Consider the following 17,602-nt stretch of genomic DNA (forward strand, 5'->3'; position numbering starts at 1 on the left):
CAATTTATATATGGATCAATCATATCTATTAATTAAGGAAATTATATATTTGCATTCCAAGATCCTATGATTGCTTTTTAATTAACTATTTATTCGAAATCAACTTATTTAACTAAAATTTTCAAATTTGGAATTTATTACCAAAAATTATGAACTGGGTCTTAAAGAGAATTAATAGAAAATTGAATGACAATTCCACCATCCACGCTAAGGGAAGAGGATTCTGCCTTTTGGGACCAACCGGAGACTCACAGTAATAATATATTAATTACGCCATGAATATGCAAAATTTCAAATAAATAATAAGTTTGAAAAATAAAATATAAAAATTCTAAATATCTTATTTATCATATATATTTATTAAAAAATAAATTATATCCAATCAATTAATAAACTGTAATTTTTTATTGGTCATCTTTAAGAGTATTTTAAAACATTTTAAATTTATTTGAATAGCATAATTAGTAGCATCATAGAAGCAACTATTAAGTTAATGAGTCAACATTTGTTTTGTTAGAATTTCAAAAAAAAAAAAAAGAGAAAAGTGTGAGTTTTTGACTTTTGTTACAAATTTACAATTATATCAAGCTAAACATACGTAGGTATTAGTTAGTTAATTAATCAATCGCATTATAAACATAAACACATCATATGCTATGACTCATTTTCGTATTAGTCTATGTAAAAAGGAAAGTTAAAGTCAATATGTAGTTCATCATCATGAATTTTATACTCACAGACATGAAAATATGTTAATACGATTATTTAATTAAATAGGATAAATTATTGTTTAATTCCTGAGACTTTTTCTAATTGATGAGTTCATTCCTCTTTTTTTTTAAAAAAAATATTAAATAGTTAATTATGTTCATCCGTCAACAAAAAAAAAAAAAATCGCTTTGTTCAAAATAACTAGAGATTTTTATTAAATTAATGAAAAAAAATACTAAAATATTTTTTAGTTTTCACTTAGTATCTTCTAGTGACTGAAATTTTTTTGAAAAAACGCAATATCAATTTCCAATTTGTACTCTATCAGTTGTCGTTGCATATAAAATTTATGACAGGGTTATATAGTGATTCTTATCGCGCAGAGGGAAATACTAAGTTTATGCTGGCAAATTTGTTTGGTTCTCGGGAACTAAATTAGGACACCCGACTCTGTCCCTTCTGCAATTTTGGAAAGAGACAAGCAAACCCAACAACTTTCATAATCATGGAACCTTAGAGCAAGGTGGCTTTAGTCTCCTCTGGCAAGAAATAACTATTTCTTTATTGTGGATTTTCTTTTTCACATGATTTGAATTTTATTTCAAGTGACAAATCAAGTCTGACTTTAAAATTATTTTACATATATAGACACACAGAAAAAAAGAAGAGAAAAACAACATAAAAAAGAGAGGAAATTATAGATTAAAAAAATTTAAAAGAGCTTTGTTGTAGATGTTCCAAGTAGCGCATTTGATTCTGGAGCAACAGAAGAGATCTCTTCTTTCCACTTGGCATGCAAATGCACCATCTGCTTATTCATCATTTGATTTACCTAACAAAGTCCAAAGTTCATCATGAAATAAAAATCTTGTTAATTAGATATGAAGACAGATAATAAAACGTAGGTTTTCTTGTTCTGAACACAAGGTATCCCATTGCGAGACCAAACACTGCTCCAAATGCATATCCCGTGAAAACAGATTTCCATCCAAATCCATTTTCATCAGAGTTTGCATCTTCTTCGCCTGATGGTGTCGTGACTTGTTGCCTTTCACCAGAATTGCAAGCCTTTTGCAGTGGAAATCCACACAGTCTTGTGTTTCCTTCATACGAGCTATTATCAAATGTGTTGAACTGAGGGCCCGTAGGTATGGGTCCTTCAAGTTGATTATGCGAAACAGAAAATACTGCGAGGGATGTCAAAGTTGCCAATTGGATCGGAATCCTTCCAGTAAGATTATTTGAAGAGAGGTCTAAAGATTCCAGATTGGTCAAATTTCCTATTGATGGTTCAATATTGCCTGTGAGATGATTGTGAGACATGTTGAGCTGCTTAAGTGCTTTAAGCTTTCCAACTGACTCGGGAATTTTCCCTGTGAAGTTATTACCTGACAAATTAATGGTTGTTAAAAGAGTTTGGATTTTCACCAACTCAATTTCCAGTCCTTTCCATGTCAACCTCACAGAATAATCATAAGAGGTGTAGTGCGGTGATCCCATGTATGTCATATTCTGATCAACATTGATCATCGCATCGAAATTATTGAAATAATATGAAGGCAAAGGTCCACTGAAATTGTTGTTGGAGAGGTCAAAAATCCGTAGCTTGGGAAACGGATAGTTGGCAATGGAGTGGCTTTTCACCAAACCATGGAGTCTATTGGATCGTAGCTGTAGAATCTGCAACTTTTGAAGAGTTTGTAGAAAAGAAGGGAATGTGTCCTCTATCTCATTGTTGCCCATATCTAAAATTTCCAAATCTTTACAATTGGAAATGGATGTTGGGATTTTCCCTTGCAGTTGGTTGCCATTGAAATTCAAATATCTCACGTTACTGCCTTCTGAAAATACTTGAGGGAGAACTCCATTAAAGTTGTTCACACCCAGATGTAATACTGAAAGGCTACTGCTGAAGTTTCCCAAACATTGTGGAACGGGACCACTGAAATTGTTACTCGACAGGTCAAGGATTTGGAGTGATTTTAACTCACAAACTGCAGAAGGAATTTCTCCTGTCAATTTCTCATTTGATGAAAGAATGAGAACCGTCAAGTCCACCTGATTGAAAATTGAGCTTGGAACTGTGCCAGACAACTTGTTATGGCTCAGATGAACATATTTTAATGTATTATTATATTTGAATTGACATACTTGACCAGTGAGCAAGTTGTTAGACAAAATCAAGTACTCTAGGCTAGAGAGCCTGAAAATATCTGAAGGAATTGGACCATTGATATTGTTGCTTGTCATACCTAAAAAGAGGAGCTGACTAAGGTTTGCAAATGAGGGAGGAATTGGGGCACTAAAATTATTGAATGAAAGGGACAAATATTGGAGTTGGTTAAAGTTTCCAATGAAAGATGGAATTGGACCATTGATATTGTTGCCTCCCATATATAAATAGATGAGCTGGCTAAGGTTTGCAAATGAGGGAGGAATTGGGCCACTAAAATTATTGAGTGAAAGGGACAAATATTGGAGTTGGTTAAAGTTTCCAATGAAAGATGGAATTGGACCATTGATATTGTTGCCTCCCATATATAAATAGATGAGCTGGCTAAGGTTTGCAAATGAGGGAGGAATTGGGCCACTAAAATTATTGAGTGAAAGGGACAAATATTGGAGTTGGTTAAAGTTTCCAATGAAAGATGGAATTGGACCATTGATATTGTTCCTTCTCATATATAAATAGATGAGCTGGCTAAGGTTTGCAAATGAGCGAGGAATTGGGCCACTAAAATTATTGTTTGAAAGGTCCAAGCGACAGAGTTTTTCAAGTTTTCCAATTGAGGATGGAATTGGGCCACTGAAATTATTGTCTCTAAGTTCCAATACAATGAGTTTGGATAAATTACCAAACAATTCAAGATTAGACCCTATAAAATTGCAACTATTGAGTTCCAGTACTTGCAACAACTTCAGATTCTTGAAGAATTCATTTTCTAAATAAATCGGAATTTCAGTCTGAGAAACTGACAAGTGGCTGAGTGAAAGACTCCAATTTGACGTTGGAATACAGCCATTGAGGCCTTCATTGTACGCTAAGTCTAAGACTTCGAGATGTGGAAGCTGAATTATACTATCTGGAAATCTCCCTCTCAACCCACAAGATGAGAGTCTGAGGGATGACAAAGAAGTAGATAAATTGATAAAGGAATTAGAAGAAACCAAGGACAGGTCTGCACCGCTCAGGTCCAATTCTTTCAACTTGGTTAAGTTTCGAATAAGCTTGTCAAAACTACCAGTTGTTTCTAATGTCAAACGAAAGTTCCAGGAAAGATCAAGAGAAACCAAATTGGATAGCTGACCGATTTCTAATGGAATTTGGCCATCAAAGTTTGAATTATTTAGATCAAGGTGTGTCAAGCTCAACAAATGGCCAATTTGAGATGGAATTATAGAGCCTTTGAAATTATTATAAGAGAGATCTAGTTTTTGAAGATGATGAAGAGCGAAAAGAGAATTATTAGAATGGAAGTTACCGTAAAGCATACTGCTAGAAAGGTTAAGCCCAATCACATAGCCAGTATTAAAGTCACAGTTGACACCATCCCAAAAGAAGCAACAATCCGTGCCCTCTTTCCATGAATCTGTCTTGGGATAAGAATTAATAGAAGGATCATAACTCCTAATGGAGAAGGAGTTTTTGAATTGGAGCAAGGCATTGCTTTGATCAAGCTGGCAAACTACATTTGAGAAAGGGGAATTTGTAATATTTGAAGAAAGAGATTGAGAATGGAAGTGAAATAGAAGGAGGCAGAGAAATTGAAAATGCCACAGTAAGCAACCAAAACCCATGTTTTGTGTTTGCCAAATTTAATTATGATCAATTTCAGCATATATCACTCCCTATTTATAGACCACATGATTCCCTTTTTGTTTGAATCATGATAATGTTCTGTCTCCTTTTTTTTATATATAATTATTTTAAAACATCCGCTCTTTAATTTCTATCACTTAGTGCAAGAGCCACTGTAATTCTATTCTATTTTTATTGTTATTATAAATTACACTATACTTTGTTTCATAATTTTTTTTAATAGTTAGAATAATTTACTCTTATTATTTTTAACAAAAATGGATTATAAATTTTATCTTTTAGAAATTACGTTGGTTTCTGTTTCTGCATTATCGATCTTTTTCTCAAAGTTTTTCATTTTTTTTTGAAAAATCCTCAAAGTTTTCAAAAAAAAAAAAAAAGAGAATTCAGAATAATAAGCTAGACTGATATTTTTTTGTATTTTTGAACACCTCATAATTAAAACCAAAATAAAATAAAAGTACATCTAAGAAGGCAAGAACTTTTCAAGTCTTGCATGCATGCACCATATGGAAAAATTTTGTCTAGATCCAGTGCATGACCTCATTTGTAGACCAAGCAAATGAAATTAGGGAATTTTTTAAAAATTGTTTCGACGTCTTTTTTTACCAAATGTATGAACAGAAATAAAAAAATATTAAATTTTATTAGTTTAGTTTATAGGTGGAGATATAAACAGAGTATAAATAAGTTTTTCTCTATGCCATGTAGCACGTACAAATATTATTAGAGTATGGATCCTTATCTTCAGGCAAAGGATGAAATTTATTTGCCTATCACTTATAACCCTCTAATTAAAAAAGTCAATCAACAAGTGAATAGTTAAGCCTGAGAATGACAAGATTGAAGTGTTGTGTCAAATTCAGTCACTATCCGAAGACTTATGCAAGTCTTTCTTTGCCTCTAAATTCTTTGATAAATTAACCATTATGCTACGTTTTCGTTACGGTCATGCAAATGTAATATTCATCGATCATATTTCCTCCAAACCATAATTTTTTAATAAATATGATATTTAAAATCTACAAACTAAGAAATTCGTAGCTAAACTATGTCTGGATGTCAGTTGTGAAGTGGATGGAAAAAGAAAAACAAAAGCAGAGAATAATGTTGGTTTTGACAATAGTTACGATCGAATTGATAATTACATTAAGAAAAACGATGATTTAATTACTATAACTGCCTAATAATAATTCTTTTTTTAGTTTAATGGTAAAGTGACATCGTGCATATATAATAAGGTAAAACGATGATTTTGAAGGTGAGTTCAAATTTCTTTTAACATTATATATCTTAAATATTATTATGTGAGTTTAAGTTTAATCTTAAATTTCATGAACAAAACAAATATAAATTAAAAAATAAGTGCACACATTATAAGTAAAGAAAAAAAATTATATTTGGTCATCATTCTCTTATAGTTATCTCAATAATTATTATATAAGGATATGTCAGGAAAATAATTCAATGGACAAAAGTATTCTGATTAATTTTTATTATTTATTAAATTATTAAGTTTTTGTTATTTGTTAAGCTATTTATATTTATTAGTATTAGTACTCTATTGAGAATTATGTTGATAAGGATTTCATATGCTTATTACATGCAAAGGTTTATTTTGCAAATCACTATAATCCTCTGAATAAAAGACAATCAGATCTTGTTCTAGAGATTGTGTTTGAGTTGTGTGACACCAGTGAACATGTTACTATTGATTAGGTTTGGAGATAGGTAAATAAAGCTTCTCATGCTTTAGCAATATTATCATGTTTCTATACTGGTTTTCATATGTAATTTGAGATTTCTTCTCACGAGATGCTCTTTTTATGTTGAATCTCTTTTTATTTCTGGTTCTATTCATTAATGAAGTTTCCTCTTCTTCTTTAAAAAAAAAAAAAAAGACAATCAACAAGCAAATTGTTAGAATTGAGAAGGACGAAATTGAATCATTGTGTCAAAATCAGTCGTTCTTTGAAGACTTGTGCAAGTCTTTATTTGCCCCACAATTCTTTAATAAGTTAAACATTATGCTATGTTTTCATTCCAGCCAAGCAATTTTAATCTTAAAGTCCAGCCAATGACTTATACAAGTCTTCCTGCCTCATTATTCAAACCAAATTTCCTTCAACCATCATTAAGGTCTATTAATCGAAAAATTCATAGATAGCGTGACGCATAGATTAGACTAAGGATTTTTTCGGTAAATTTAATTATTTTAGTAGTTATTAGTTATTTTAATTGTTGTTAGTTGTTTTAGTAGCTGTTAAATGTTAGTTGTTAGCTTTTTAACTAAGTAGCAATTGAAAACAAAAGTGCTTCGATAAAAATAACTGTTTGATAGACAATTAAATTTAAAATAATAAAAAGGACATTGAAATATTTACTTATAGTTATAGAATTAAACTCATTACAAAAAAGAAAAAAAAAAAGATGACTTCACTGAACCTAAATTTTCAAAATTTAAGGGAGTAAAAATTGAAAAGTTCACTGTTTTATAAATAAAATTAAAAATTTTTTATATTTTACGTATCAATATTTTTAATTTTTAATATTTCTTGAATTCAAATGGATATATAAATAAATATTTTAAAAAATTAAAAAAATATTAAAAAATTCATTTTCTAACTAAAATGGAATTTTAGTCCGAGAAAGGAAAAACCAAGGACAGGTCTACCTGGCGGAAGTCCAATTCTTGGAACTTGGTATGGGTTTGTGTATGGTTAAGTTTTGGGCTACATTTGCTAAGCCTTTGAAGTTAGATTGAAGTTAGATTGGATAAATCAATAATATTTTATATTCTACAATTTCAAATAATAACTAATTATGTGTCTACGCATTACACCCAATGTATAATTTTAGTTTTATTTTTATTGTGTAAAATTTGCTTTTAATGAATAGATAAATCAATAATAAATACTAAGGAATTAAAAAAAAAAAAAAAAACCTGCTACTCATAACTAATAAGGAATGAAAATAATAGTGAAAAATAATGAGAAATTGTTAATTTTTTCCATAATTATTTTCCACTCTTATGTTTGGATATAATGAAATAAAAAAAATAAATTTATTTGAAAAAGTAAAATTCTAGAAGAACCACTCCCTTGGTGGGTGTTGCAATAGCTCTGTTTATGATATGTCCATCTATTATTTTAATATATTGATAAATTAATTGATTTATGAATTAACCATACTATAAATTTCAGAGTAAGAAAAATCATACTATAAATTAATCAGATATATAATTAGCAGAAATTTTTACAAATTTTCATGAAATACAAATAATTCAATAATAAATTATATTATTCAATCCCCTTCTTCCTCTCACTCGGCACAATTATAGATTTATAATATTCATGTTTTTTTTTTTAAATTTTTTGTTAAAAAAGAAATATATTTAAGCCATCTCTTTGTTCGTTTGCAATCAAGGCATAATGTCTAATTTATTTAAATTGCTTCTTCGACAAGTTGATTGCAGCGAGAATCCATGAATGCACGAAGACAACCCTACATGCATTTTTAATGAGGGAATAGTGTTGCTTAGTTGACGTGCATCAAATTTTTATTTTTGAAACTTTTAAATTTTTATTAAATTAAAAATTAAAAATTTTGATTATGTGGGCTGTGAATATAATATAGTCTTGATTCGAGTCTAAATTTGTCAATTGGGCTCAAACTTAAAAATATATTATCGAAAATTTCAATTTGAGAACACTTAAAATTTTCGAAAAATAATATGGAACTCCAGCTACTGATCTGTTATAAATATATGTGAATGTAACTACCATATAAATTAATTATTCTAAAATCAAATTTCATTATCATTATTGTTTTTATTATTGTTGACTAAAATAAGGAAATGTTCCGAAACTTAAGTAAAATAATTAAAAATAAATCAAACCGAACCCAAAAACCAATTTGAGCTTTTCGAAAACCAGGTGAAAATCTGTAAACCAAATAAAAATCGAGTCAAATTACTGATTTAGACCAAATCGGTTCGAATTGACCGGAATAGTCTAGAAACTCATATTTTCTTTCTCATTTTTTTTCTTTCTTCTTTCTTCTTCTTCTTCTTCCTTCCCTCTGGAACGCCGACCTCAGTAGCACCCCTCCCCTTGGTCTCGTTTTTCCGACCACCAGAACCAGCGCCTCCTCGCCGCACCTCCTTGCCACGCCGCCGCCTCACCGCAGCTTCAGCCTCTCTTCCTCTCTCTCTCCTTTCGTCTTTGGCGAGCGCAGCTATCGTAGGGAACCTGCGATTTCGTCCGATCGGAAAATCACGTCGCAGCTCACTCGATTTACAAGCGACTCCAATACCAGCGATCAACGATGAAGCTTCCGTCTCTTCCTTTTCTCGCATTCTCTCTTCTGTTTCCGGTTGGCGCAGCAAAACGATGAGCTACGATCGCGATTTGTTGTGTTTGGGACAGTCGACTCATCGTTTCTCTGCTCCTCCAGCGAAACCAGCCAAGGATCGGCCGGTTGAGCTCTTCCTTTCCCTCTAGCGACCTCACCGACCACGATCCTCTCCAGCTCTAGCCAAGCTAATGCCAGCAGAATCAGATCTTGGGTAGTAGAGCAAATTTCGATCATTTTAACCGAAAAATTCCAATTTTCAGCTCGTTTTACAGCTAGGTAAGTTCATCTCTAACTTCCTTTTTGCATATTTTGTGAATTCTTTGTGCTAGGATATGGAATTTCATGTATTAGTCAAGCTAGAGTAAGGATTAAATCCCTATATATTCTATTTATGCAAATTTTAGGAAAAGGTTTGATTTTATTTACTAACTATAATTAAAACACATTCTAGTGAGTGTTTTGAAGTGATTCATGTAGCTTTAGATTAGAATTGAGTATTGAATTTAAAGTGGCAACCTCTAGCTAAAGAAGATTATAGTTTTTGTTGAGTTAAGTCCATATTTGGTGGTAGAACTATGTCTTTCATAACTTGTTGTTAATGTAAAGGTTTAATGATCGAGATAGAACAAAAATGAGAATTTTCTTGAAATGGCAGCAACTATTTTTAATTATTCCTATAAAGTATTGCTGGATATAGTACATATGGGGTTGTAAGTTTAATTTTTGCAAGGGGTTGGTTAATTGGTGGGTAATCTATGATTTCAACATAGGAGAACTCTGAATTTTTGTATATCGGCAGCAACTACCTTGAGATCTTGTGTTGTTTTAGAAGGACAAATATATATAACGAGTGTACTTTTAAGATTTTCTTACTATTTTGATGTGTAAAAATTTTTGATTATAATTGATACACGGTTAAATGAGTTAGTACATATGGTTTTGTTTGATGAGGATAATGATTTACAGGTCTATAAACTGAATCATGAGACCCCAGTTAATTATGACAAGGAATATATAAGTTATAGATGTATATGGTTGTTAATAGTATACAATTGGATAGTTTTAACTAGTAGAATTGATGTTAAGCAAATAGCTGTTTTCACTAATTTGCTTTTTTATTTATTTTCTTAACATTATATAGTAAGTTAAAGTTTAGCATTGATGATTAAATATTAATGTGATTGCTTTGGATGGAGGATGGGAAATAAATTTGTTTGGTTGCGCGATAGATGGGCTGTGTGTGTATTGATTGAAAAATATTTAGTGTTATTTGATATTATCTAAACAGGTAGAAAGTCAAATTTTAGGGGAGGTTCTGCCGAAATTTTGATAGAACCTAGGCTAGTCTTAATTAATAATATAATTTATAGGTTTAATTAGATTAATTCTTTATCTCTACTTATATTATTATTATCATTAGTATTCATTTATGTATTTAATTATCTATCTATTTTCATCATTATTGTTTATTATTGTTATTATTTATTTTATTATTGTTGTTTATTGTTAATACTATTTATTTGTTTATTTGCATTTGAATGAAGATGTCTAATTGTGCATTGCATTACGATGTTTGTCCACTAAAATTATTGAGTGAAAGGGACAAATCTCGATTTTTGTTTGATTTTGATTTTTCAGTTGGTTTTCGATCCGGTTTATCATTGTACGAATTATTGAATTTGCATTTAAATAATTAACTGCATTTCCAGGCTGTCAGTTTATTAAATTTAATTGGAAAATTTTTGAAAATAAAAAATTCGAGTTATTTCAGTCTTCCCCCCTTATAAAAATTCGTCCTCGAATTTTGAAAATAACTAGACGGGTGAAGCAAGACGATGAGGTAAATATTTTTGAGTTCGTTAGTCAGAGTGGCGAAACTAATAATTTTTTTTTTTTCATTAAATTTATTAATTAAAACAATCCAATGAACGAACCTGTGAAGAAAATCTAAGATATAGGGAAGGTAGGATGATTATAAGATGTATCCATTTCCAAAGTTATCTATCTTATCACCATAGTTAATTTAAACTCGAGTTGTGCTACATCTACAAGTCATCAAATCAAGTAAAATATTCATAACCCAAGGCACAAATTCAACACTAGTATTCATCTTTACACTTAAGAATTTAAGTTATTCATAACCTCTGCTCAAGTAAGGGTTATTAATCTCATTAGCTATATATTATGTAACTCGCCTCATTTATCTCTCATTAGCTATTATAGGCAATGACAATCACTTAATAAGACGCCCAAGTATTAAATCATATGATACACGAATCCACAAATTCAAATTTACTACTATCCCAATTTAGAATACTTATTTCAAAACTCAAAACCTACATGCTGATTCATCCATTTTCCATCAATTCCAACTATTAATATCATTGCTCCAAAAATCATGGAAGAAGTTTATAATTAGATAAGATGGTCGCTACCAATTCAAGGAGGTTTTCGATTATCATTAAGTTCTACCATTAAGTACCATTTGATCCTTTCCAATTAAAGAGAACAAATTCATGGTATTACTACAAGCTTATTTCAAACAAAATCATGACATTTCTCTAGCTAGTTGCTATCAACAGATAGGAGATCCTAACCTCTATCCCAAGCTCATCACTCATTTATCAACTTCACCATTTTCCAACGAAAGATAGATATACAACCTCTCTTCAAATCCTACCAATCAGAATCCCATAAAAACAAGTAGTACCTCAACTATATAGAGAGAATTTAAATTCACAATCAAGTCCCTATTTTAGTTATTGACTTCTGTATTCCTCTTTCCAATTTGTCATACCATACCATTTCTTAACTAATTATGACAAGAACTTATGCAACTAGCCAGGTAAGCTGTTGCCATGCCGGATAATTCTTAATTTTTTTTTCTAAAATTTGCAAACACCATTCTATTATCCAACTCCTGATTAAGTATTTCCTTTATTTTAAGTTTATTCTTAATCCCATGAATGCCTATGAATATTCAGATAATAATATTATTGGGTTATTCCTTTTCTCCAAGTCTATCATAATGTCTATCACTTCCAAAATTTGTAAAATTTATACCTAATACGATATCCTCAACCTTAATTATGTTCCCTCTATATTCTGTACTCAAACAAGGTTAATACCTCATTGAATCCTTCCACATCAGAGTTACAATGTACCAGTCCTCGAATGGATTTAACTAATGAAGTATTCCCTTAAACCACAAGATATATCGTAAATTGCCATCTATAACACAATTATATTCATTCAATCATAATTGCTACCAATTACTAAGAAATTTGGAATAGGTTTTTACATTGACTCCAAATTATATTTCAATCATTCTCACCTTAATTGGTACCTCGATCACTCCATAGGTAATTTAAAATAATAATTTATCTAACTGACACACATGAGTTGGCATTCCAACATAATTAAGATGTAATCTTAACCATCTCGTTACCCATCCAATAATCTTATAGTTTATGTTTTCAATCCTCGAATACTTGTGTGTATTTTCCTTACTAAATTCGCAAAAATTATCCCAAATTCACTGGTTTGTTCTTACACAAATCTACAATATTCCAAATGAATCATAAATTAAGACCTCACTGGCTTATTAATAAATGAAAATGCTCCAAATACCTTTAGGTTCTACTAAGATCATAATTATAACTTTCCTTCTCCATCCAATAAAATAAGTAACTTACAAAATTACACTAAGTAATAGGAATTTCTTATTTTAACTACTTTACATCAAGAAATTATATTTATTCACAATCATAGTCATATGATTCTTTATCAACTCTTATTCTCAATTATTCCTACGCACAACACTTGGCACTTACACATAGTATATCGATAGGCTCCATATATAAATTCGGTCGATATAACTCGTAAATTATTATTATACCTTATAGATTTTATTAGTATTATTATTATTATTACTATTACCATTATTACTGTTACTATTACTATTATTATCATTATTCTTATTTTATGTCACATATACTTTTTATTATTTTCTTTTATTCTATATATATCTTTATATCTATTTATCGATTTATTATTATGTTATTTATTTATACATGTATTATTATATATATACATAGATTTTTTTTTTTTTTTTTTTTTATATATATAATTACTGCCTAATAGCGTTTCAATTCCAAAATCATTAATTTCCTTTATTAGCTTTTACTCTTATTTTATTATACGAGGTCCTTAAACTTAGTCTGCCTTATTAAATATCCTACATATATTAGGATCTTAGTTCTACCCTATCTAATACACTTACTACATATTAAACTCTCACTGTATTAGTTCCTGGGTCATACTAATTATCCCTTAATTGTATACACTACCTTTATAATTCTGTTGACGATTCAATTTAATTACCCAACTTATCATTTATCTACCACACACCCCTTTATATCCCTGAATGTCCTTAGGATTAGGTCCTTTTTCTTTTGTAGATACCTCATATAGCCTCATAAAGCTTCTACAACTCGCAAATATTGTCATTACTATCGGCAAATCTTTTTATCTTAGTAATGATGACTCATAGACTCTAAATTATTTTTGCTTAGAATTTATTTCCATACAAGCTTAGTGAAATCAACATGAACCACAATTTTTTTTTTTTTTTTCCATAATCATGAAATCTCACAGTATACAAATTTTTATCTTAAATCCCCTGATACATCATTACTCTATTCTAATCACTCTTAATAATAGTGATTCCTAATTTATCAAAACTCTAAATACTAATTACCCTCATTTAAATCATACTAATCTATACTCCTCATATTTCCGTAATGAATTCTTTTCTTAATATCCATACAAGAACAGAACTAGCTCCATTCTTACTTATCTAATTCATTGGTATAACATCAAGTCAATAATAGGACAATTATCCCTTAATGTCCCATATCGTTCATCAATTCACTTAACTATCATGGTTCACTATTTATATAACATAATTATCTTAATTTCTTAATATAAGTCATTTACTTTTGCTTAGTTCATAGAATCTCTCATTAAACAATAGTCCTTATTTATACATAAAAAGGCTAAATCTCGTTGCATTTAACTCATAATCACGTCTTATTAAACCATAAGGTGCCACAATCCACACAATCTCCATCATCATTTATATAAAGCAATTTATCTCAATAGCCATAATAAATTCCACCAACCAATATCACATAAACTTCATCAAATAGATATGTTCAAATCAATACTCTAATTACATACATCCTAATGTCCTTGAATCCGAATCATCTAGTTCTCTATTAATTAACACTAACAACTCATTCTCAACATAAATACACTAGCATGCTTTTATCATTTAACTTCAACCTATTAATCATATATCACTTATTTTCTTACATAATTACATTATTGAATTATTTATTCCATAAGAGAAAATTTAAATTTTTAAGCTAAGGACACAGTTTCCATTAGAAAGAGTACACTGGTTGATCAGGCCACTGCACTTCCTTCTAATTTCTCCTGCGTTTCAAAGCTTTGATTAACTGTTAATATAATTATTTTTCCCCATTTATTTATGTATTTATTATCATTATTTATTTTATTTATGATTTTGTAACCGCCTTAGTGCACAGTGCGTCCACCTGCACCAAGACCGTTTTCTATTTAGTGTCTCTCCTTAGTTGGTTACGGCCGATCCCAACGTAGGAGTTTTATATTCAATTTCCTATGTTCCGCAATTGATTCCTAAGGCCCAACTTAATGCTCTGATACCAACTTTGTCACGACCCGTTTCCGTGGGCCGGAGCGGCACTAGGACCTGGGTGGGCTTAAGGCCCCCGAAGCCCGTAGTAAGCCTATATTATGCAAACGTCATTTCCTATTCATAACTGTGGATGCAAGCCTAATAATTTATTTCAGTTATGTATCACTAATACAGTTCATATATTTAATATGAACTTTTATTATTCATTTACAACCCAACTGGAATACAATTGCGGAACTCTACCTTTACATTTACATCGTCATTTCTATCATTAACAATCTTATATAATTATTGTCTCAACTCCATAGGATTTTTCTTTCTTCTATTACCTGGAAAAAAAATAAGTAGGCAGGGGTGAGCGCCAAACTCAATGAGTAGGGTTAGATAACTCTCTCACCCCACACAATCACACAGATGCTAAAAAAATTTTTATCTAGTCACTGATTAATTTTATGATCATGCAGTTTGTCACACAAATGGCAATACAACAGCAATCACAATTATTATCACCTTCATATAATCACATCACGTGGAAATTAGTCAGTGGAGTCACCGAAACCCCCGATGAGCCGTCCTCCCACATGGCCCATCCTCTCACGTGTGCACCAGGGAGCCGATCCCCCATTCTGGCCGACCGGTCTAATCCTCACTTGACCAGCCCTCTCATTGTTTTTCCATCCTCTCTCTCTCTCTCTTTTTTTTTTATACCAACAGGAGGCAACCCGGTCGTCTCCATCAAATCTAGATCATCAGGCGCTCACAACAGGAGGCCACCCTGCGGGCTGCGATCAAACCTAGATTATCCGGTGCGCCCAAATAAAGAAGCCAACCTGTGGTTAACAGTAACGGTAACAGTAGGTGCACACGAGGGCGCCGATCTCCCATTTACCCGGCTAACAGTAATCAGTATCAGGATCCATATAACAATAACAGTCTCACAACCCATGGTGACCCACTTCATCCCAATTCCACACAAACAAGGCACAACAATATCACATTCACAGATAATCAAGCAATATTTAATATCAACAAATAGTGCATCACAATATGGCAATAATGCATGATAACATTTAGCCGTGAATGCATGAATGCAAGCGGATGAGGCAAATTATCTAACACTACTCACAGTTCTTTATTGTCCTCTAAGGGGACTGCCTTTCTAGCCACATGCTTCCAGCCTTTGTCCTTGCATTTCGGAATTTATAAACCTCTAAAATAAACAAGAAAATTCTAAATAAGAATTTCGATTTAAAAACTTATATTTCACATTCGTTTATTTATTTCGGTTATCGGTCATTTAATTCACTTATTAATTTAAACTATATATATATATAGATATATATTGGGTTTCCGTATTTATTTATCACTCTAATAATCTTACTCTATATGTTTAAGTTCTATAAACAACTTAATCTCTATAAGTAATTTAATTGCTTATAATTAATTTTATTTTCTACCGAAATTTATTTTATTTTATACCGAAATTTATTTTATTTTTCTACCGAAATCGCGGCAGCATCTCCCCTAAAAATTCAACTATCCACCAATTAACTCAGTTAATCATTTTATCAAGTTCTCACAGCCCATCCATCGGGCAATCAATTCAGTCAATAAGTCCCGTCCTCCACATTTATCCACATCAACAATATTTTGTTCATTTTTCTATAATTCCTTAAATCATAATTTCCTAATTTATTTATTACTCGAATTTAATTTTAATCGATCAAGTAATTTTTTATTAATCAATGGATCAACACTAAATTACATTAATTTAATTAATCAAGTAATTAAACTAATCAGTAGATCTAACCACATTAAATTAATTTAACTAATCAAAATTGCTAAATTAAATTAATTAATCAAGATTACTAAAATAATTTAATTCACTAAAATTACTAAAATCAGATTAATCAACTAAAATTATTAAAATTAAACTAACTAAAATGACTAAATTTAATTAACTATCATTAATAAAAGTAAATTAATTAACTAAAATGTATTTAAATTAATTTATACCCCAAATATAATTTTTTTGTCGAATTTCGCTAGATCAGGGATTTCCACGCGTGCCGGATCGAAGAGCAGTGGCTGTTGGTGGTCGGAGGCACGCTGGAGTGGCGGCAGTGGCAGCGGCGGGCTGTGGCATTGCTGCAGAAGGCTGGCGGCGGCTTGACGAGTTGGAGATCGTGCTGCGTTAGGGGCTGCTGTGCGCTGCGTGATCTAGCAGAGGGTGGAGCGTCGCTGCTGGCGTGACGCGACGAGGAGCGGCGGAGGGGTGGTGCTGGCGCGCGACGTCTCCGCTCGAGTTGGTGGAGGCCCGATCCGCTTCTGCCAGCAGTGGAGTCGCAGGCGCAGGGAAGAAAAAGAAAGAAAAAGAAAAAAAAAGAAAAGAAAGAAAGAAAGAAGGAAGAAGAAGAAAGGAGGAGGAGGAGAAGAAGAAGGAGGTGGCGACGGTGGCGTCTGGTGGCAGCGTGGGTTATCGGGTGGTGCTGCGTGGGTGGTGCGCTAGACTAGGCTGAGTGAGGTGAGATCAGCGTTGAAGAAGAATAAAAAAAAGGAGATGTTTCTAGATGGTTTGGGCTGTTTCGGTTCGATTCAGCCCAAATCTCGATTTTTGTTTGATTTTGATTTTTCAGTTGGTTTTCGATCCGGTTTATCATTGTACGAATTATTGAATTTGCATTTAAATAATTAACTGCATTTCCAGGCTGTCAGTTTATTAAATTTAATTGGAAAATTTTTGAAAATAAAAAATTCGAGTTATTTCAAAGAGCCACTGTAATTCTATTCTATTTTTATTCTTATTATAAATTACACTATACTTTGTTTCATAATTTCTTTTAATAATTAGAATAATTTGCTCTAATTATTTTTTAACAAAAGTGGATTATATAGATTGGTGGAGTTGAAATCCATGATTAATGAAGAATAATTAAGAAATTTAAATTTTATCTTTTAGAAATTACGTTTTG

The 17,602-nt window shown here is 31.3% G+C and overlaps 1 protein-coding gene and 1 long non-coding RNA gene across 2 annotated transcripts; both read right to left on the bottom strand.

Annotated features, from left to right (window-relative positions):
* Positions 1-1,251: 1,251 nt before the first annotated feature.
* Positions 1,252-4,841, bottom strand: LOC149495870 (uncharacterized). The gene has a single exon (XM_089722497.1). It carries the CDS (start codon positions 4,507-4,509, stop codon positions 1,564-1,566), a length of 2,946 nt encoding a protein of 981 aa, XP_089578623.1. The 5' UTR covers positions 4,510-4,841; the 3' UTR covers positions 1,252-1,563.
* Positions 4,842-14,757: 9,916 nt separating this feature from the next.
* Positions 14,758-17,318, bottom strand: LOC149495871 (uncharacterized). The gene is made up of 3 exons (XR_016321211.1): positions 16,647-17,318; positions 15,757-15,840; positions 14,758-14,959 (listed from the first exon to the last, which is right to left on the bottom strand). It is a non-coding gene; the product is annotated as an uncharacterized LOC149495871 (long non-coding RNA).
* Between the last annotated feature and the right edge of the window lie 284 nt (positions 17,319-17,602).

The sequence above is a fragment of the Jatropha curcas genome, chromosome 6 (genome assembly GCF_041381405.1).
Source record: "Jatropha curcas cultivar XTBG-Jc1 chromosome 6, XTBG_Jcur_1.0, whole genome shotgun sequence".
Taxonomy (NCBI): Eukaryota; Viridiplantae; Streptophyta; class Magnoliopsida; order Malpighiales; family Euphorbiaceae; genus Jatropha; species Jatropha curcas.

Excerpts from the sequence above, each read along its gene's own strand:
- LOC149495870 (XM_089722497.1), bottom strand. The coding sequence starts at position 4,509 with ATGGGTTTTGGTTGCTTACTGTGGCATTTTCAATTTCTCTGCCTCCTT.